Source organism: Stegodyphus dumicola, chromosome X2 (genome assembly GCF_044657685.1).
Source record: "Stegodyphus dumicola isolate Sdum_Otavi_A_Nest chromosome X2, ASM4465768v1".
In the NCBI taxonomy this organism is placed as follows: Eukaryota; Metazoa; Arthropoda; class Arachnida; order Araneae; family Eresidae; genus Stegodyphus; species Stegodyphus dumicola.
The window spans coordinates 130,369,211-130,391,028 of NC_140781.1; the positions used below are offsets into that span (position 1 = coordinate 130,369,211).

Here is a 21,818-nt window from a genome sequence, read left to right on the forward strand (position 1 = left end):
TTATTTTAATAGAAATTTGGTTTCAAATTTCAGAAGATCATTAAAAGATAATTCGTTTCCTTAATTCTTAAAAAAATTTCTTTCACTTGTTTAGGGCTTAGAGTCGATGTCTCTGCTCAAGGGCATGTAAATCTTGGTTTTAATGCATATAAAGTAACAACGCGCGAATTTTTTTTTTTTTTAAATAAAGCCTCAAAAACAGTAATCTGAAAATAGATTTTAACAATTCTGAAATGTAAAGCAAAGCTGTTGTCCTTTTAGTTTCATAAATTGCGCAGGTTTTAAAAATTTCTCTCGTATGCAGTCTGAGGTATGATACTAAAAAACGATATCTAACATATGTCCACCTCCTCCTAATCAGCAGGCAGTTCACGACGACCCTTTCGCAGAAGTTTTCTTTGATTTCGCGAATTATCTGTTGAGTATCTCTCCTTAACTTGGAAACTTTGAGGTTTGTGTTAGTTTTTCAGTCCGAAAACTTTGTGGTAAACGTTAGACTTCCCATAACCCCATAAAACTATTGTTAAGGTGGACGGTCACAAGATTTCGTAGGCCATTCCGGTCACCTGGAAATTTTTCATGAAATGCGGTTATTATCTCGTGAGATTTATGGCAGATAACCTCAGCTTAAACCGCTTATTCCCGGTATGCAGAGCTGACATGAAGATCGCGAGAAATTTACGAACCGTCTTTGCATAGCACTCCTTGTTTTTGTAATGAGGTTTTAAGATTGACGCGGTGTTACCCATTGAATGCTCAGTTAATCGAAGCAATGTGCATGTAACGAAATTAAGAACAGTGCTGACAGCCTTAAAATTAAATTATTACACATAACTGTGAACTGTGATATCCGTTCAAAAAAAATGCTGTTTACGGCTGGAGCTTATCATATTACCTCAATTTTAAACCGTAAACTAGAGTTTATGTAATAGTTGAAGAATGTATTTCAACTAACCTTTCCGGCAGCGTATGTAACATGGATGGCAACAAGACGTTGGATATAGTTCGATACAGGATACAATCACATACACCTACTAAATTTATGAGAGCATTTGATTCTAAAACTGGCAGAAGATGGGGAGGAATACCTTGCCAGAAATGCAATAGGAAACTCTGTACCTGTTGAAAGATAGAAAAATGATGAAAACCAGTTTTCGTTTTTGTGTTAATACATAAAGAAACAAATGATAAAAAAGTACTTCATCAAAACTGGCTCGAACAATGGTATCTAGCAGTCTTTGACAATGGGTTCTGTACATCATTAGGAACGTGCTCATCTGCAAAAGAAATTAAAAAAATTCAAGTGTGTTGCAATATTGAGAATGGAAATTAATACTATATTGCATCTAATAATGTATTTATTTTACAGACGAAAAGTTCTGGGGGGAAAATATTAATACCTAACGATTTAGAAATTCATTTATAGATTGTGAGAAGTAAAGATAATTTTTGGTTAAAATGGTAAAAATTCGAGGTATGTTTTAAGACAGGAATTTATTACTGAATCTCTGAGTTAATTATACTTCCAGTTTTATTTAGAATACTTTTATATGAGAGTGGGCAAGTTACCTAATTTATAATCTTTAACTGCTAGACTTTATAGAGTACACATTTAGTTTTACTAACCAATTATTTTACGCTAATTAGCTTTTCTGTTTTTCTCGCTTTCCATTTTTCTACCAGAAGGCTAATTTCTAGCTCGTGCTTATTCAAATGAAGTAGAAAGAGTTAGTATTTGATGTAAGGGTTTAGTTTAATTTCCTAATAATTATTTTTTATTTTGAATTCTCTTGTTTCTCACCTACAACTCAGTTGTTCTGGGTACTGAGTATTTTATCTTCTTTGAAGCATTTTTTTACAGGTAGAGAATTTAGGTACCTTAAAATGATGGGCTGCAGAAATTTGCTGCTTCCTAGTGCCTACTGTTTAACTTTCTAGAGTGCGGAAGTGCGTTTTGTGCAATTATTGCTTGTTTATGCAATATTTTTTAATAATTTACAAGTTCAGTTGTATTTCCCTTACTTTGTTGCAAAATCCTATCTATAAAACTGAAAAGTATTGTATTCAGAGCTGTTTACTTCGTAATGGGTTTTAATAATACATCACTCACCGTTTTTTGAGTGAAAAGGTACATTTTTTAAGTAAAAAGGCATTTTTTAAGTTGCACAAGCACTGTTTTCTAGATAAAGTTTTATTATAGCTAATTACAAATTTATTATTATATTTATTTATACAAGGAACGTAAAATGTAGCGCCTCTGCCAACTTAAATTTAGAATAACTAACAGTAACTAAATAAATAAAATAAAAGCGAAGCTTTAGTAACTATGAGAAAACATATTGCTGGCATGATGGTTAAGGTTTCATGTAAGTCTAAAAATTAAAGATTTTTTTAATAGTAATTCATTCAAAATAAGTCAACAAATAAAGGCAGTCTTATTTTCTAACGTGAATGAATTTCCTTCCATTATTACTTATTTCTTCTGTTGCTCTTTCTATAACTTCTGTAACACTTATTCCTTGTGTTAGGATTTCTAGAATTCCTTACAGCTTATGTTGTTAAGATAAAAGAGCTTAATAAGAAGTTCGAGCATTATTTCAAGACATATATTTGTATATTTATTTATACATTGCAAATATCATCAGTGATATAAATTTGTACTCTAATTCAATGCATTACTTAATTTTGATCAAATACGCCATACCAGGCATTGCTTTACTTATGCAAATGAGAAACTGGAACAAGGGACACGTACTACATCTAAAACGGTTGCCTCTACGCGAAATTAATGCGCCTAATGGAAAAATTAATGAAATAGGAAACCTCAGTGGACCACATAAGAATTTATTTACCTTAACTTCATCTAAGATTGAACCTCATTAAACCGTTAATTAAAAACTAAATAAAAATGTAAAATATGTGCAGATTAGGAGAGCAATTTTATGACAGATATGAGTTTAGTTCCTTGATTACTAAAAATTTGGCGGATAATTATGAAAAATTAAATGTCAAAAAATTGAATGGGGAGAAATTTAAAAAAAAAAAAAACGCTTTAAAAATTACATGAAGGAAGACAAATTAAATGCAGAGCTATAATGTTCTGAGCAGAAATGTTAACTCTGTTATTTTCTTCTTCTAAGCTTACTAATATTAGAGTAACTTTACCCATTTATTAATAGAAAAATGTTCTGCTTTAACAAAGAAATTTCTATAGTTTTGGAAATATCAATCAGGAATGTTATTTTAGAATTCGTAAAGGCATTCGCACCCCCTTTAAAAATACAAAACTGCACAAGTGATTTTAATGAACCAAGCTTTACACTGGAGAGTATGCAATATACCTAGAAACATTTCTTGTACATTGAAGTTGTAGGATTTTGTGTAAATTAACTAGCTATTATGATTTCAACCTCTACTTTAACTTTTTCTTTCCGTATTTCTCACCAGTTTGCAAATTAATTGTTGTGTATTTAGGCCGAGGTTTTGAACATTTTAGATTAAGAACATTTGGCAGCCACGCCTTGCAGTTAATTACTACCTTCTCTTAATTTAAAGAGTTGAATAAAACTGGTTATCTTAACCTTTCCGATATTTTGTTATTTGAATTCAGGTAGGATAGCTGAATCGCTTTGCAGTCTAGCCGGGTCTAAAGAACATCGAGTTAAATTTCTATACAAGCAAAGTACCCTTCAATTTTGTGTAAAATATTAAAACTCAATAAATTTATTAAGGAATTTTCTTACCTTTTCGATGTCTACAGATGGAGGCAGATGGAGGTCCTTAACACTAGGAAATTCAGGCAGAACAGTTCCGTTTCTGGAGCGTGTTGAGTAAAGAGGCGCCTGGAAACAACTGAATTAGTTGTCGTTGAATTGAAATTGCGTTGAATTGTCACTATAAACCTCCCTTTCCCACTCCTAATGACAGGTATTTCCTATCACAGCACTTTATATATGTTATATACATATGTATATATTAAAAATCTAACTATTCCTGAATTTCTTCACGCCAGGCCTCTTTTCCGAATTAAACAGTTGAAATTAATTCTCTTTTCAACTATTCACAATGCGAATTGTGATTTGATTACTGTTTGAAAATCTCTTTTATAAGAATAAAAAATATATGAAAAAGAATAAAGTCAACACTCGTTATACTTGAGAACATGATAATAAACATAGCTTAATGCATTCTAAAAGAAGGGGGAACCCGAAAAAACTGTATTTAAAATTTAACAACAAAAATTTTCAAGAAATTTATGGCATTGCTAAAGGAAGTAATCATTCCACTGAAATTAGTAATATTTCTCTTTTTGCAAAAAACTCAGTTTCATGAATAATTATCCAATGCTCCAATTAGTGATTGCAATACCGTACCAAAAATGCATTACCGGTATTTGATATTTTCTGAAACGTTGTACCGGAATATCGCTATTAATACCGGTATTAGGAATTTTTCGAAAACGGTACAAAAACGCAGTTGTTTCTTGTCGTATTTATTGACTTTATATACAGAAAATTTATAAACTACATAAACAATTTTGTTATGCACAAATATATAATGAAGGAACAAATGTTACAATCAAACATCGTTAATAAGAGCAGTAAAATTATAATTTATAACGTTAGAAACAGAAAATGTAACATAAAAATAAGCCATTATATTATTACAGTAGATTAAAGGAACAAAATATAAGAAGAGTAAATATCACATAAAAACTAGTTGTGTTCATTGTATAATATCTAGTAATAGAAAAAAAAAACTAATTTATGAATTGGAAATATTTGAAATGTGATCGTTGAACTGCCTTAAGCCTGGAACGTATTTTTGGGCACATTACCTGCAGTTAAAAATGTTCTTCCTGCGTCCATGCCGGTTTGTTTTGATGGTAATAATGAGCGATATGCTTTCTCAATTATTTGAAAGTCCTATATGTTACATACAAAACTTTTAAGTGTTTCCGAGTTCAAGAACCCCAAGCTGAATACTACGAACATAGTATAATTGCTGTTTTGCATCAATCAACTTTCCAACTTTTTTCATCAGCGTTGCTCCATCAGTAGTTATGCAGACAATATCTTCTTTCAGAGATAATCAACGTTTCTCCAGTTTGCAGTCAACTACTTCTACACATTTTGCAGCTGGTAAATTTCCTGAGACATCTGTGAGCCCTATATTCCAAATTTTCATTTCAGAATGAATATATTTAAGTAACGCCTATTTCGTACACTTGTTCATTCGTCAAATGTGAGACTAAATTTTATACCATTTAGCATTAATTATGTTAATTGATTTTACAGAGGATTGCGAACACTGTCACTATAGTTTAAAACAGTTCTTCTTATAGTATTAACAGATTTTGGTATATTTTTTAAACTTTCTTGCAATTAATGACTTTCTCAATTCAACTGTAGTACAAAATACTCTGAACGGCAAAATGTCTATTGTCATTTTAGATAAAACATCACAGACATAAATAATTTTTTCTATAAGAAAATCTATCATTTGTGATGCCTTTGGTTTAGTAATACCATTTTTAGGTGAGTTAGGATTTGAGTCAGATTCTGTTTAGTCCAAAGGCGCAATTTGCCTAGGACTATTAATTTCGTTTTGGCATTTTGCGTCGATTCACGATAAGCGTTGTTTCACTTTTCAAATTGTTGCTACCAAATATTATAGCCCTGTATTATATTTAAAGAAATTAAATAATGAAGAATCTGCATGAATGTATGCATGTTTCTCGCATTGTGATAAAACAACGGTACCTAGAGCCATCAAAATTTGAATAACGTTATCTTCCATAGAATATTGGCATGTGGAACCCCTAATTTGAAATTTGTTTTATTATCCATTTCATATTTTGTAACACTTCAACGAATTTTTGATTACAAACTCAACGATTTCAAATCGAGCAATGATAACACTGCACGAGGCGGAAAAAAAAAAATAATAATAATTATCTCCAGCGCGCGAGACTGCGCATATGAAATTCTAAATGTATGCTCATTTTAAAATTATTTTGCCATGTCGCTGAACTGAATTTTATAGTTTGAGTACGTAGACCATGATATTTAATAAATAAAGATAACACACAAAATGTTAAAAAAGCGACCCTTTGGACGTAATTTAAAAGCGGAAACTTTCAGATTGTTTTTTTTTTTTTTCGATAAATTATACTAGCCAGTTTCCCTTAGAATGTCCTACACGAACGCCTCCCTCCTCTTAGGCAGACGGGCCCACCAGCGGCCGAGCGGTAAAGTCGCTGAACACTGGTAGTTCGGTCCGAGGTTCGAATCCCGCTAATGGGCTGGCTGCATGGGTGTTTTCGTGGTTTTCCCCATGTGTAACGTGTATACAAGCCAGTTTCCTTTAGAAAGTCCTCCACGAAGGCATCACTCTCCTTAGGCAGATAGCCCTCGAGGCTTTGCCGTAATTAAATAACCTAACCTAACCTAACATCTTAGGTAGACAGTCTTCGTGTGCTTTGCTATAATTAAATATACCATATAACATACCAACTTACATACAGATACAGTAATGATACTGCAGCTGTTAAAAACTTTAATTAAACAGGTTTATCATGATTCCCTTAAATTATATAAAGTAAATAACTTAATTAATAATCAGATGCTTAAATAAAATCTATATATAAATCATATTAGACTGTATTGAATTATTCAGATTATGACAAAGCAAGTACATTCGTGGGGAACTTTTGTAATGGGCGTTGATTCATATTCATGTTACAGGTCACTTTTGGGAGGAACGGAAGCCCACCAGTGGTCAAGTAATTAAAACTTCGAATGCTAGTGGTTGGACCTGGATTCGCACCCTGGCCAAACATGCTCGTTGCATACGTAGTTTCGTGGAGTTTTTGTTGCAATTATAAGATCTTTTTTCGCTTAAACCCTTTTATAAAAGAGAAAATTTCCACCTCAACTGGTTTTACGGAATTTCTTCCATTTCAAATGCGGTTAAAAATCAATCAACAAATATTTCACATTTATACTCTAATAGCCGTACTGCACCTACGCACAATTTTCTTAACGCAAGGTAATAATTTTTCAACGCAAGGTAACAATTTTTCTTTTTCATTCCTAGCTTCATTTTCCTTCCCGTTTATTTTGTTTTATTTCTTGAAACATTTTATGATACTTTAAAGAAAAAAAAAAATTCAGGATTTTTATTTCTTTAATTTTTTATTATTATTATTGTAAATCTTTGAATCAAATTCAATATCGACTTGAACTTTTCCTAAAACTTTTTCTTAAGCTAAGATTACGCATGTTCTGGAATTAATAAGTCTGTTTCAAGTTACAAGTTCATTGTAGTTTATGACAAAATATACTTTCAGTCCAAATATCGGAAAGGTATTTTTAGAATTTTGTGGGTTGTTTTACTAATTTGCTTTCATAAGGGGGAAAAGTTTATAATAATTAAGCTGAATAAAAAATATTAATAGTCAGTTTTTCCTGTTTGGGGACTATGCCTTGATCGTAGACATGTACTTCTCATTACAGTTTTCACAAAATAGGGAAATTAATTTCTGTACTGGGAATAGAAATTTTTTTAAACAAATAAAAATATCCTTTTACACGGTCCCTTAGAGCTAGTTCTAAAGTGTCTACTATACATTGACAAGTTATATGAAAAAAGTTATATAATTTAATCTTCAAAACTCATTGAGATATGAGTAATTAACATTTTCTAGGGGTGCTAGTTACAAAATTAATAATTAACACTTTTACCTTCTAAGAATCTATTCAACACGAACGCAAGCAGCTTTTATTTTGTGTATTTTGTGGCTATTCCTTTAAGTTATACATAATATAAGTATTACTTTAGGGGATTTCGTTTGAAAATATGCGTTGAAAAGAGATCATCAAATTAAAATTTAGTGTCCTCCCAAGTTTTGCATGTGAAGGTTTTTTCATTTAATATATTAAAGCATGATATTACAATAGTTGAACTTCCTGTTCTGCGAGGACTATATACGAATGAAAAGTTAAACTTCATATTTTCAAAACCATTCTACCCCCAAGCAGTTTAAAATAGTTTCATTAAACACTCTGACTTATTTAAGTTATTTTAAAAACTCATTTACCTAGAAGTACCAGTCTAGACTCTCTATGCATATATATAATGTAAATTAAGCTACTACCTTTAATTTGCATCAGCCCCTTAATTTTCTTTCAATTTGGATACTGCCAGTTTCCATGTCTTACGTAACGCTGGTGACTCAGCTAATTTGTTAACTGAAATTCAAACAAGCAATAAAGAAACTTTTAATAGCCAATGAGAAAACTGCAAACCAAAACCTTTCTCCGTTTTTAACTAGGCCTCCGTTTTAGTGTACATCACATTTCGCTTTCTGTTTCCCTTCCGCCTCCTTGTTGTACTCTTAAAAAATGTAATAAATAAAATCTGTAAGAGGCGCTGTCATTGCTTCTTTTATTTGAGTTGAGTTGATGAAATGCCTGTCAACCATAAATAAAAAGTAAATGTTTAAATACGGCTAACGACAGCAATTACTTCATTCTGCATCTACAACATATCATCATGCTTTCAAGTATTTCCCTATAAAGCTTATCATCTATCTTCACTAAAATTTACAAAATTATTAACGTATCCATAAAGATATATTTCGACATTAATCGAAATTAAATATCCATAAAGTAATATTTGAAATTTCTGTAAACTTAAAGGAATAACTAAAAGCAACAGTAGTTTACTTTTAAGATTATTGATTTTGAACTAGGTGAAATGGAACTAGTTATTAACTTTGTAACTAGCCCTCATAGTTGTAGATATAGTAATATATACAACTTGTTATTTCGGACTGTTCTCATCAAAGAGAGATAGTACACTTTTTGCTATAATTCTGATTTATTTTGTTGTTTACAGAAATTAATAAAATGTTTCCCTTTTCTCTTAAATTCAAGCATTAATTAACATAAACTTCTAATTGATTTTCAAAACTCCTTTACCGTTTTTATTTAGGAGATTCATCTTTCTTTTCTGATGGAATATTCAGTGATGAAGCATCAAAATATATGTATAAAGTAACAAAATTCCTAATTTCGTTACTTTATACATATATTTTGATGCTTTATCACTGATCAGTGAGTATATTTCTGGCCATTTTCTGTTTTAGCAGTAAAACAGAAACTGAATATTAAACTAAGTAAGTTATTTTCTGTAATATTTTACTTTTTCCCAAACATGGCAGATTAATTTCACAATGTTATAGTAGAATTGTATTTTCAGAAAGCAAGGAAATTTCATAAGCTATTTTTCAAACCAATAAATGAATACGATTGCCATCTTATAGTAAGGAATGTCTGAAATAATCACAACAGAAAAGAAATAATAAGGATATCTTTTAGCCTTCCAACAACACAAAGTAATGGGATTTTTGCTTTTTCTTCACCATAAAAGTAATAAACGATTCTGGAGCTTCATTAATGATTTGGAAAAGGGAGGAATGAAAAATTAGTCATACTGCGACTGATTATGCATGCTTTTGCTTAATTAATGATGAAGGACTATGAATTGAATCCGCATTTACCAAAATTCTGCTTAGAAATGACATAATTAATTGCAGTATGTTTTAAAATAACTATTCTTTTAATCATCAAACATACATAGTAATGTGTATGCTTATCGGAGAGCTGATCTTTATATTTAAATTAAATTATCATAGTATGATTTATTGATTATACGAGTTAGAGATTTTGGTAAATTTAACATAGGAGTCAAGAATACCTCAAGACTAAAAACTAATCGCAGTTTTAATTTCAATTCATAAGGAAAGGTCGAAATATTTTAGGTATTAAATCGAATTTTTCTTCTCAGATGGCATTGCTATGGTAATGGTACGCAAATAACCCATTGCTTACTGATGAAAGATTCTAGATTTAAAAATAAAAAGGACTTAGCTAAATTTTCACTTTCGGAGATTTCGTAAAGTGGAAGTTCATAAAGGTGGGGGTATTATTGAAATTCATTAAGTATGGATGCTAGAAGTCTATCCATTATGACTAGTATCATACATTTTTTTTTCATCTCGTTTGAGTTAAAATGTGTAAATTAACTCAAGTAAACCATCTTATTTTCTTCGTATATTTCAAATATACTAATCTGGTAATTCCATTTATAAATAAGGCAAAGATTATTATTATTATTAGTTTGGCGGTTATGACTTCCAAACAAATGAAGATTAGAAAAATCTTTTCTAGGAAAAATTAATTAGGGAACGACAGAGCTAAATGCGCCTTTTAAAATTAAACTGCAATCTAACGTAAACCTATTCTTATTCGCTTTAATGAGAGTAATTGAAAACAGTTAACAATTATAGGAATCTGGTTGTGGAAAAAAAACACTTCTTTCCCCAGTTCCTAAAATTGATGAGTCTAATACACGAAAACATTGTACTGAACAAGGCAAAAAACAAATAATTTTCCTACATTTCTTGAAAAATCAAAAATTGTTTAAAGGCAGACACTTGGATCATAAATATCTAATTCCCTTCCTTGTTTTAATTATTAAATGTATTTCAATTACTGTTTCAGATCTGTTTAGTACTTTCAGAATAACATATTGATTAGATTAAGAGAGATATGAAGCTATGCTTGGATTAAAAATGGTAATTTTTTAAATAGAAATGATTTATTTTCGGAGATTAAATAAACTGACATTATTTGCATACAGTTACATATATATATATATTTAAAACGCCTTTTATAACTTTTAAACCTTACAAAAACTAAAAAGCATGAAATACTAACATTTCAACATGCATTGATAAAGCAGAAGTGTTAATATTCTAATTGCAAAAAACTAAAAAGAAATTTTAAGTAGTCAAATTTATGTTCCATAATGCTAAAACGCTAAAAAAGTAAGAACACAGGTGGAAAACTATGCATTTGAGTTGTATAAGAGGAGTAAGAGCAGACATATCTGAACATAGTACGTTTCACTGAAATGGAGAAAGCGCTAACAACCGGTGACTTTATCTGCTCTATAATTGATTGACTTTTACCTGACGCAAAAATTTTCCTAAAAAAACTGACACGATATTATATATGGAATTGTAATTGCGAAACCTAATAATAACCATAACATCGTTCTCACCCACTCTTAGCAAGCTATTCTTTACTCTGAGATCAATATTTCCTGAAATTCTGAAAGAACACCACAAATCTCATAAGGTTAACAATAAAGTCGGGAAAATGTAAGCCTTCTAAAAATGATAGATCTAAGGATTTTACACACGAACGAACTTCTAAGAAAATATGTATCCACTCACCTGTTTGGCAGCATCCCTCCGAGGCTCGCAGCTGAAAAGAAAGCATTCAATTTGTAGTCTTGTCGAATTCTATTGTATTTGAATTAAAATGGTGCTCTAGAAATATGCCAGGGAAAGGGCGGATTAGCCATGGCAACGGCAGTCTACCCTTAAAAGAGATATTTTTTTCTCTTCCCGTTTCCGGGAGACGGTCGTTGATGCGCAAAGCATTCTTCGAAACAACAATTTCATCCTTACCCTATAGCCCCTTTCTTGGAAAAGGATATCTGGAAATATGCAGAGCTCTCCCGGATCGCTATCCCATAATAGTGGTACCTGAAAAACACAACACTTTGTAGCCAATTCCAGCGATATGCATCTTACGAAAGTGACTCGATTGCGACAAAGGCTCACCTGGATTGTCCTCTGGTCCCTAATCTTCGAGTAGTTAACTGAGGAAACTGCTGCCGAATGATCTGAAATATATATATGTATCAGAATGGTATTATTTGAATGTTCGGACCAAACAAATTGAAAGTTTTTTATTAACAAAATAAAAAAATATTTGAAATAATTTTAATTTTTCATACTAAATATTTATTATAACATACATAAATAATAATATGCATAGGAAAAATTCAAATTTATATTTATTTTCTGTTTGAAATCTAAACTTTGATACCTGCAAGAAATTTATGTTAATTACAAATTTTGTTTCAAATTTATTGACAGCTAAGTATTACATTTTTATTTCAAGCAAACCTAAAATGTTTAATTAATCATTAAATAGTTTATTTTAATTGAAACTAAAATTAAACAAATTATAGAAGTTTTCTAAGTGGAGAAAGAATTGAATAAATGATGACAGCCTAGACTCTTTCTCTTATTTATTTTTTATGCTTAAATTAAAATACATAAGTTTGTATGTAAGTAATTATAAACTTCTTTATTTCTTGCTACAGCTGGACACTGATAGCATTTTTGTTTTGATAAAGTTTATAGCCTTGAAGTGAAATTACTAGAAATTAGCTTCGTCACCAATTGTGAATACTCATTGGTCATTCGGGTTCATTTCTTATTGGTTTTCACCTGTGAAAAAGAGCTGTTCGCATGTAATGTATTCCTAAACAAATTGATTATTCTTAGCTAAAAAATTCTTTGACTTCCATATGCCAAGATTACTTACAAATGGAAGATAAATGGTTCAAATCCCGATGAAGGTATAGTTAATTTTTTTATTTTTTCCGCTCCAAAATGTGTAAGGATCCCTATATTGGAAGTTAATCTTAATTTTCAATATCTTAATCGTTTTTTCTTACCATAAAATATCTGTGAAATTTTGCATGCTTCATTTCATGCATTCATTCATCTTCGCATTAATAATTGAGCATTTATATCGTCTAAAGCATAAAGTAACACATAGCTTTTCTATTTTTAATGAGATTTTTCTTTCGAGCATTTCTGTAAAATTCGTACTTAGTTATACAAAATTGCTAAAAATAATAAATAGCCCTTGTGGCTTACTGTAATCAGATATTACGTAGAACCTTATTAGGTTTATCGATGCAGGAGGCGTGAAAAATATGCAATGCCCTGGCCGGGTTTTGAGCTCCGGACCTCCAAAATTACGTGTAGGATGGGCTTCCAGTTACACCACGAAGGTATGAGAAAAGGAGGGAGAAAATATATACTCCCCTTTTTAAAGGGTGACTGTGAATGAGAGAACACAATCGCCAAATCCTAAGTGGTGACAAATTATTGTCCACTGTCTCTTTTTTATTTCGGGCGTCACTTGTAGAGTCTTTGTTTAAGAATTATCCGGTGTCATCAAATTGAAGAAATCCGCAGTACTCTCACCTGAATTCGACCTGCAGACCTCCCGATTATCAGCCAAAAGTGCTATCCAGGTACACCATGAAGGTACGCGGTAAGGAGGGAGAAAATAACTTATAACTATATTCATATTATATTTTTGAATTCTATATTTTAAGCCGGCATTTTGAAGCAACTATTAATGTTTGCTAAATTACGTGTAGGATGGGCAATGTTTGCAACTAAATGCTGTTTCGGCTAAACTCAGTCTTTGATGGGAAAGGTTTTGTATAACAACTATTTTTCAGCAAATCAAATTTGCCAAAATTTGAAATTTTAATTTGTCATGCTCTTTTCCCACATAACTATTATTATTTAAATATGCTTTGAAAAGCTGGTAATAGCAAAAGATTTTTCAAGAATTTAATGTTTCAGCATATGGTTACAATATATATCATTTTACCTGTATTTTTTTAAATAATTTTTTTTTCAATTCATTTTCTCTTACAACTACTTAATAAAAACGATGTTCAAATGTTTGCAACTATTAGCTCGTTGCATTTCTTTATTTTAACCCTAAAAAAACTTTAAAGTTTTAAAACATTAAATCACATAAATTGAACAAATTCGTACAGTTGAATATAATTAAGCGTTGAAAACTATCCATAAGGTAAAATGCTATGTAAAATGGAGAAAATGAGCTTTCAGTTAAAAAAAAAATAGTCAGTATGTTTCAAAAGACAAACAGCATCGTCTTCCTTCTTCAGAAAAAGTTACTGAATAAACACATTATTTAAATTAACTAAAATATATAATGCATCAGATTAAGAGATCAGGTGTCTTTAAATAGACAAAAAAAATCGAATTTTATGCTTTTACATTATTAAAATTTGATTTATTACAAGAGTTTTAAAATTAATTTCATATTCAAATTCACTTTAAAACATCCATATTAAAGTTCGCTGTATGAAATATATTTCTAAGCTTTTGTTATTTAAAGGCTCAAATATAATTTACTTATAATTTTATTTAAAATGCTTCTATATATAAATTTATATACATTTATAGTTGCGCATGACAGAAAAGTTAATCTATTAGCATATCTGTCTATATATTTTTTCATTTTAAGGAAACAACATGCTTACAAGGAATCCTTCTAGGAAATTTCCTTTTTGAATTAAGATTTCGTAAAAATGTGTTTTCTTGCTTGTGCGCATGATTTGTCTGAAATGACTAATTAGAATTTCAAGAGATTTTTTAACATTTATGTAAATACTCTATCTGTATAAAATGGCCAATTGTTATGCTTCTGACTCAAGAACGTTTAGAAATATGATAAAATTTGAAATCATATGCATATTTTGAGTCGTGATCTTTCATTGTCTCAATTAAAATTATGATAAATATGCATGCAATACTATTTAAATATATAAATATGCGTACTCACAAACTTGTAAATACACTTTATATTTATCAATAATAAAAAAAAACTGAGCATTTGCAGGATTTGAAGATAATTATATTTAATTTAAGATAATAGGGGGACCGGAAAGTAATGTCGCTTTTTTACATTAAATTCAAACGAATAAATTTGTAATAAGTTTTTATTTTTAATCAATAATATAATGACCCTCGTTATCGGCAACCTTTTGCCATATAGTATGCAGATTTCAATCCCAGACCGATAAAAATCAATTGGTTTTTAAGTAAAATATCTCGAGATGGCATTTTGAACATCATCTAAATTATCAAACTTTTTGTCACTAAGAAAATGTTGTAGGGATCGGAATAAATGGAAATCCGAGGGTGCGATATCGGGCGAATATGATGGCTGAGGCAATACCTCCCACCCCAATTCATTATATTTTTCCAGTGTTCGTCTTGCACAGTGCGGTCTTGCATTGTCGTGTTGCAGAATGACGCCTTTTCTGTTGACAATTGATATTTTTCGATTAAAGATTGGTTCACTAGATACAATTGTTCACAATAAAGGTCTACATTATCAGTTTTTCCAGGTTTCAACAATTCAAAATGAACTATTCCGCGAATACTCCATCAAACACCCAGAAGCGATTTTTCGGGATGTAAACCCTTTTAACCCTTATTAAAACTGCCTTTTGAGTTTTGGATTATCATATAGGACTTATTTTTTTGTCTCCACTAATCAAACGATCAAAAAACGGTTCTGTATGGTGCCGTTGAAGCAATACGTTGCATGTGATGGATAGGTTGGCTTTGTTCTTTTCGGACATATTATGGGGGACAGATTACTATATTGCCATATAGTATGCTGCAGATTTCAATCCCAGACCGATAAAAGTCAATTGGTTTTTGAGTAAAATATCTCTAGATGGCATTTTGAACATCATCCAAATTTTCAAACTTTTTGTCACTAAGAAAATGTTGTAGGGATCGGAATAAATGGAAATCCGAGGGTGCGATATCGGGCGAATATGGTGGGTGAGGCACCTGCTTTGCTTATTTTTCCATTCTACTTTAAATGTTCTTGGATGGTCGACCAAGGTTGGTTAAGAGTGTTTGACATGGATTTGCTTCCACTTCTGCCTTTAGCACGTTGTTGTCGGCATGCGCAGAAACGACATTACTTTCCAGTCCCCCTATTACTTCAAAACTATAATTTTCTTGCTTGCGGTCAGGATTTCTTTGAAATTGTTGGCCAGAATTACAAAAAGCTTTGATCAAGGAACTTTAATGAGTGTAAAAAGATCAACTACTATGCTTCTAACATAAAAACTTTAGAAATTACCTTTAATTTTATATTTGAAAGTAGTCAGTTTCAAGGTCAAAGAGTAAAAAAAGTTATTTTTTAACAAAATGTAATTCAATTACTTTTGCAGCAAGTAATCAAGTAATTTTAATTATACATTAGTTTATTAATTCGAATAAAATCAACTTAAAATCGGGATTTCTTTACCCATAAAATTGCACGTAGTACACATCACATTTTATGTCGATGAAGAAGAACGTATCTTATTTTTATTTGGTTGAAAATATTTTAATGCCTGCAACGTAAACTAAAAGCACAAATGCGACATTAAAAATTTCGAAATAAGCGCACAAAATTCCACGAAGATAAACAAGTTAGTTATACACATATTGAGCTGTAAAGCTGTTACAGTTTTGACATTTTAAAGGTACCTAACCTTTTAAATTACTAAACTTCTTTCGCTGGTGAATTACATTTAGCAAATGAAGCAACTCTCTGGTTTAACAGGCTTACCAATGTAGTTAACTACGCGGTGCTATTATCTCCATAAGGTTAAATTACATGAGCAAAGGTTTATAAAACCCTTTGAGTTATGTAGACTGGAATCAAAATCATTAACGTAAAAACCGATTTCGATGGATGTAGAAAATCTAATCTCCTAACGTATTTTTGATAATTTTTAACAAAAAAAAAAAAAAAAAGGGGAAAAGAATGTGGCTAACAACGATTGAAAAAGGGAGATTTTATTTATCCCTCTTTTTATGGTACGCATTTCTTGCTTTTTAGCGTGACATTTTAAGTATTTGTTAGTTACCAGTCAATATTAAATCACATTGGCAACAATGCTATAAGTATGGTCAATGGCACAGTCTAATATATTAAGGACCACGAATCTTACAAAAGAAAGAAAGAAATATTAAACTCTGAGAATCCATGAAGTTTTGTAACTAACAAACTGAAAGTAAAAACGTTAACTAGATCTGGAGTCGATGTCTTAATTTTATTACCTCAGAACTAAATGCAACCATTATTTAAAAATTAAAATTGCAGAAAATCAGCATTATTTTAAAATTAAATTTACGAATTCTTTAGTATAATTAAAATATACTAAAATGGCATACTTTTACACAATAAAAAGTTTTTCATTTCAAAGCTTCTTTATTTAAAAGCTTTGAAATGAAAAACTTACTATTACACTATTTTCTTCCTCCTCTCCGCATGCTTTCGTGTTGTAACTGGAAGCATACTCGACACGTATTCGAGAGGTTCAGGGTTCGAGTCTCAGCAAAGGCATTGCTCATTTTTCATGTCTCCTGCTTCGAAATAACCTAATGACACTACAACAAATTAGTTTTTCGTTGATATTCATTTTCCCTAATTGCGGTTTAAAGTGCGTAAGATAAACTAATACATAAATTAATAAATGTATGTATATAACTGTTACCTTTCCAAACGAAGCAGCATTCACAGGCTGCATGAAATTCTTTGCACAAAAGTCAACATAATGCATATAAAGAGTACTTCTTGGTATGCATACACCTTCTGCTGTTTCATAGTTCTCTTCCAACCTACAAATATTTTCGGGGGAAAGAGAAAAACATAAATAATTTATCGTTTTTACGAGCTGCTTCGTAGAGAAATCAATGCAAGTTTAAATAGAATAATATACTAATATTATGTATGTGCCGTTGAACGTTTGATTTTCAGGAAAATACATTTTCTGCTTGGATACTTTTCTTCTTAATACTAATATCTTTATGCTCAAAATCGATACTGTTATCAGATTATAATACTACCTGTAACTATATCAGACTATCTAAAAAATCTCCGCCGTTTCGAACAGTATGGTGGTTAGCGAAGACCGACTGTGCACAGCGTTTTATCTCCCCTTCGAATCTCGAGCCAGCTGAGGTATTTTCAATTTAGTGTCTTTACCGATGAGGGTACTTAAAATATGTCTGCCCAAAAGTAGTTTCGAGAGATTAGCGGTGTGAAAAAAATTTCTCAAAACATCTGCAATTTTTGCCTTGGGGGATCTGATACCTATTGCCTCTTGGAAAACGGAACAATAACTTTTCACAATTCAGTAGATTGAGACGAATGAACTCGGTTTCTCAGACTGTATAGTTAGCCATTCATTAGCTAACTTAGGAGTCAAACAATAAAAAATCTCCGTTATATTTGCAAATGCGGTAGATCCTGCGTCAGATGTGCAAGGTTTGCCCGTATAGAATCGCTTCTTATTAGTCTTTGGCGATGCAGCCACTCGATTTGATGTTTCATTGATATTCTTAGCACGCATGACAGTCGATGGAACATGGTCGTGGGGTTTTACAGCATCTTTTATCATCGGTCCTTACCTTTACGAGGAAAATCGGGAAAGTGGACCAGTGACCTGTACCGTTACTTCTGACAGTTATGCCGATATGCTGAAGAACTGCGTGGTTCCTCAACTGAAGCTACGAGTCCACCTGTGTTGATTCGACAATATTCATGCAGGATGTTGCACCCCCCCATCCACACACGCATTTGACTTGTATTGAAGCAACATTTCTTAGACAGCAGAGTCATTAGTCACAGTATGGCCACCGAGGTCATACGATCTCAATCCTTGTGAATTTTGGTTGTAGGTACTTCTTAAATGTGGTGTGTATCAAGGACATGTCCCCGATATAGCAACTCTAAAAGATCGAATAACGTTACAAGTGAGACAAATTAATTTCGGTATGCTGCGAGCCACCGTGGAAAAATGTCGTGCAACGTATGCAGTTCTTGGAATACCACAGTGATGTCCAAATTGGATCTCATCTGTAAGTAATAATCATTTGTTGTTAATAAAATTGATGTGCAATGCCTCGTTTGGCATCTAATAATTCATTATTCACACTAATACACTTTTGCAGCCTACCCTTTTTTTTCCACTAGAGGATGTTATTATCCAGTTATATCACTGGCTGTTAATGATATCAACATGTTCGGGGTTTAATGGAAAGCGCCTCTGAAGTTTTTAATTGTGCCACTTCATGCGTTGGAAATATTTATTACAATCTTCGTTCACAAGTGAACCAATGGAAAAAAACTACTCTGAAATAGTCTTATTTAATGTTAAATTTACCTGTATAAGAAGAAATTTAATAGCTTAATATACTTTGCAGTTGTTAGTTTTAGTTTAATAGTTTAATAGACTTTGCAGTTGTACCAATAAATCGAAAATATTCCAAATTAGTAAACCAGATACTTGATGCTAAGATTGAAAATTAGGAGAATTAAATTTTAATTGTCAAAATGAAATTCACAAAGTTCAAACATAGAAGTCTTAAGTTAAGCCAAAAATAAAACTTGATGAATAATTATACTACACTAATAAATGAAAACGAAATCAATTAAATGGAAAACAATATGAAATTGCCATAATTTTTCATGTATTTTCTACGAGTAAACGCGAAACATAATGGAGAAATATGCAGCAGCTAGAAATATTTTAATTAACTCAGCATTTTCACCAAAGAGGCGACCAGTTAATGATTGCATGTTTAATTTTAGCTGAAGTAAAACAAAGTATGGTATGTGATGAAAATAGATGGCGCTAGAGAGGGAGAGTTTCCTAATTTAAATTGAATTTAAATAGTTTGAAATTAAAACTAAATTTTAATTTGATGCGACATAAAATATGATGACCGCATTTGTACAGAAAGAAAAAGCAGTTGTCATAGCCGATTGAATATTTCTTTATTCTTGCCAAAACATTTTTGAAGTAGAGTTAAACAGCTAAACCGGTGCAAAACATGCTCCTGATCTTCAACAATTACATCAACTTTTCACATTTTTATAATACATTTGAGGTAAGGAAGGGGAAAGGAGGACAACATGTTAACAAGACAGAAATGTTAAGAAAAAGTCTGTTGATTCCAATAAGGACGTTAGAGAAGTTATAAGCTATAATTTTATATCTATTGGTTAATTAAGGTTTTCATTTTCAAAACTTAACAATATTAGCAGCTAAAAGACTTCTTGCGTTGAGCGTTATAATAAGAATCATATGATAGGATTAATTTTGAAATGACACAGTTCACAGAAATTTATTATAAGCACGTTACTATTTTTAGGACAGAAAGGAAAATAACTAAATTAAGTAGAAAACTTAAGGGGCTATTGCTGTTCCCAATAACAGGCGGAATCTTGCTCTCCTTATTACGATGATTTTCGTTGGCTTATTCTGTATCACTGTCAAACAAGTGAGATAAGTTACAACGCAACACAAAAAATACCTAGCAAAAATGTAAAGGCAGGTAAAGGGGACTGAAAATAGCAGATTTTGGAATGGAATGTGTGCGGAAGTGGTGAAAGTGAAGGAATACAGGGTGCTATTGAGCAGGAGATAAAAACGTTCAGCGTAAATCATCATTCCTCGTGTGAATTTCGAGAAGTACTCATTAGATTTCGCCTATATGCATTTTATCAATGGCGCTGAAGACAGAAATGGACCAGCTGCTGAAAAAAGATCCTCTGGAATCGTTTTTTGTACCAATATTTCTAGGGAATTTCTTCAATATTTCTTTATTAGGATGTTAAGCTGTAACTGTTAGTTGCTTCAGGCAAACTCTTCAGGCAGACTCGCGGGTTTTTCAATTTCGCTTTGTGCAAAAAGGGAATAAAATGAATTTTTATTTGTTATTTATACGTTAAGTTGTTTTGTATCCCGTCTACAATTTTTTCTAACGGTAATACATTTTGAAATTCTTGCAACTAGGAATTTAAGTTGATACCCATTTGATATCAAGATTTTGAGCCCATGATGGTAAACTGAACTATCGACATTCAGCAACCAACTTTTATATTTTTCTGTTTAAGGATGGAATTTGATACTGCGAATTTGATCATGTGACAGCTGAGTCACGTAACTGATTTAATTTCGTAATCGTGCAAAGGACGCCATTTACAGCTGAACTAGAATATTTTCCCTTTCTTTTTTTTATTTCGATAAGGAGCTAATGTTTTCAGCATGATAAGAATCTCTCCGTTTCGAATTAAAAGATCAAAAACACGATAAGGATATATTCCCAGTCGAAGATTAGACTTTTCATTTATCTTCGAGGTTAGACTTAGGTTAGGTTGTTTGGTTTATGACAAAGCACACGAGGAGTGTCTTCCTAAGGAAACAGATGGCCTTCCTGCAGAACTTTCTAAGTGAAACTGGCACAGATTCACGTTTCAAATGGGAAAAACTATGAAAATCAAATTTGTAGCCACCTTAATCCGTTGGTTTGATTTGGCTTATTTAACTATAGTAAAGCACTCTAAAGCTATCTGCCTAAGGGAAGGGATGATTTCGTGGAGGATTTTCTAAGGAAAACTAGCTCGTATCTAAGTTGCACATGCGGAATCCACGAAAACACCCATGCAATCACCCCATTCGCCTGGAATCGAACTCAGGTCGAACCACCAGTGATCAACAGCCTTAACCACTTGGCCACTAATAGGGACTCGATACTAATTAGTTGTTTACCGGTGTAAAAAGAGGATCAATTTAAAAGTCATTTCACTTGACATCTTATCATTTTACAACAAGTAATATTTTATAGTATTATTAAAAAGGGTTTACTGTCTTCTGTAGTATTATAATGTCCTAAAGGACGTCCAAAATAAAATATTATGGTTGTAATGAAATTTGGTTACAATATGCAGATTGAAAGCCTCCGAATATACATCCTTTTTTCTCCAGTTTTTTTCAAATAATAATGTACTTCATCAATATACTGATATTTTGTTTGTTTATATTAAAGTATTCTAAAAATGTTTCAGAAATAAACACCAAAGGCTTGAAAATTAAAATTCTCTTCGAGTTGAATTTTTATTTTATTCATTACAAGATTATTTTATATGCAGAAAGTGTAGACATTAGTTTTACCTAAAAAGAGGAGAGAAATATTTGTAAAGATTTATGTCTCTTAACATTTTTGCATATTTTGTAATTTTTGTCTTTTTAAAATTTAA

General features: G+C 31.5%; 1 protein-coding gene across 5 annotated transcripts in view; it reads right to left on the reverse strand.

Annotated features, from left to right (window-relative positions):
- LOC118188267 (transcription factor RFX4-like) overlaps window positions 1–21,818 on the reverse strand; it is a 200,264-nt gene that overhangs the window by 34,273 nt on the left and 144,173 nt on the right. For all 5 annotated transcript variants that reach the window (XM_085809867.1, XM_085809869.1, XM_085809868.1 and 2 more), the window contains 7 exons: window positions 17,269–17,392; window positions 11,699–11,760; window positions 11,543–11,620; window positions 11,306–11,336; window positions 3,744–3,842; window positions 1,200–1,277; window positions 956–1,119 (listed from right to left, as the gene is read on the reverse strand). In XM_085809867.1, coding sequence (XP_085665993.1) covers window positions 956–1,119; window positions 1,200–1,277; window positions 3,744–3,842; window positions 11,306–11,336; window positions 11,543–11,620; window positions 11,699–11,760; window positions 17,269–17,334 — 578 coding nt within the window. In that variant the 5' untranslated portion in view covers window positions 17,335–17,392. The remainder of the gene's footprint in view (window positions 1–955; window positions 1,120–1,199; window positions 1,278–3,743; window positions 3,843–11,305; window positions 11,337–11,542; window positions 11,621–11,698; window positions 11,761–17,268; window positions 17,393–21,818) is intronic.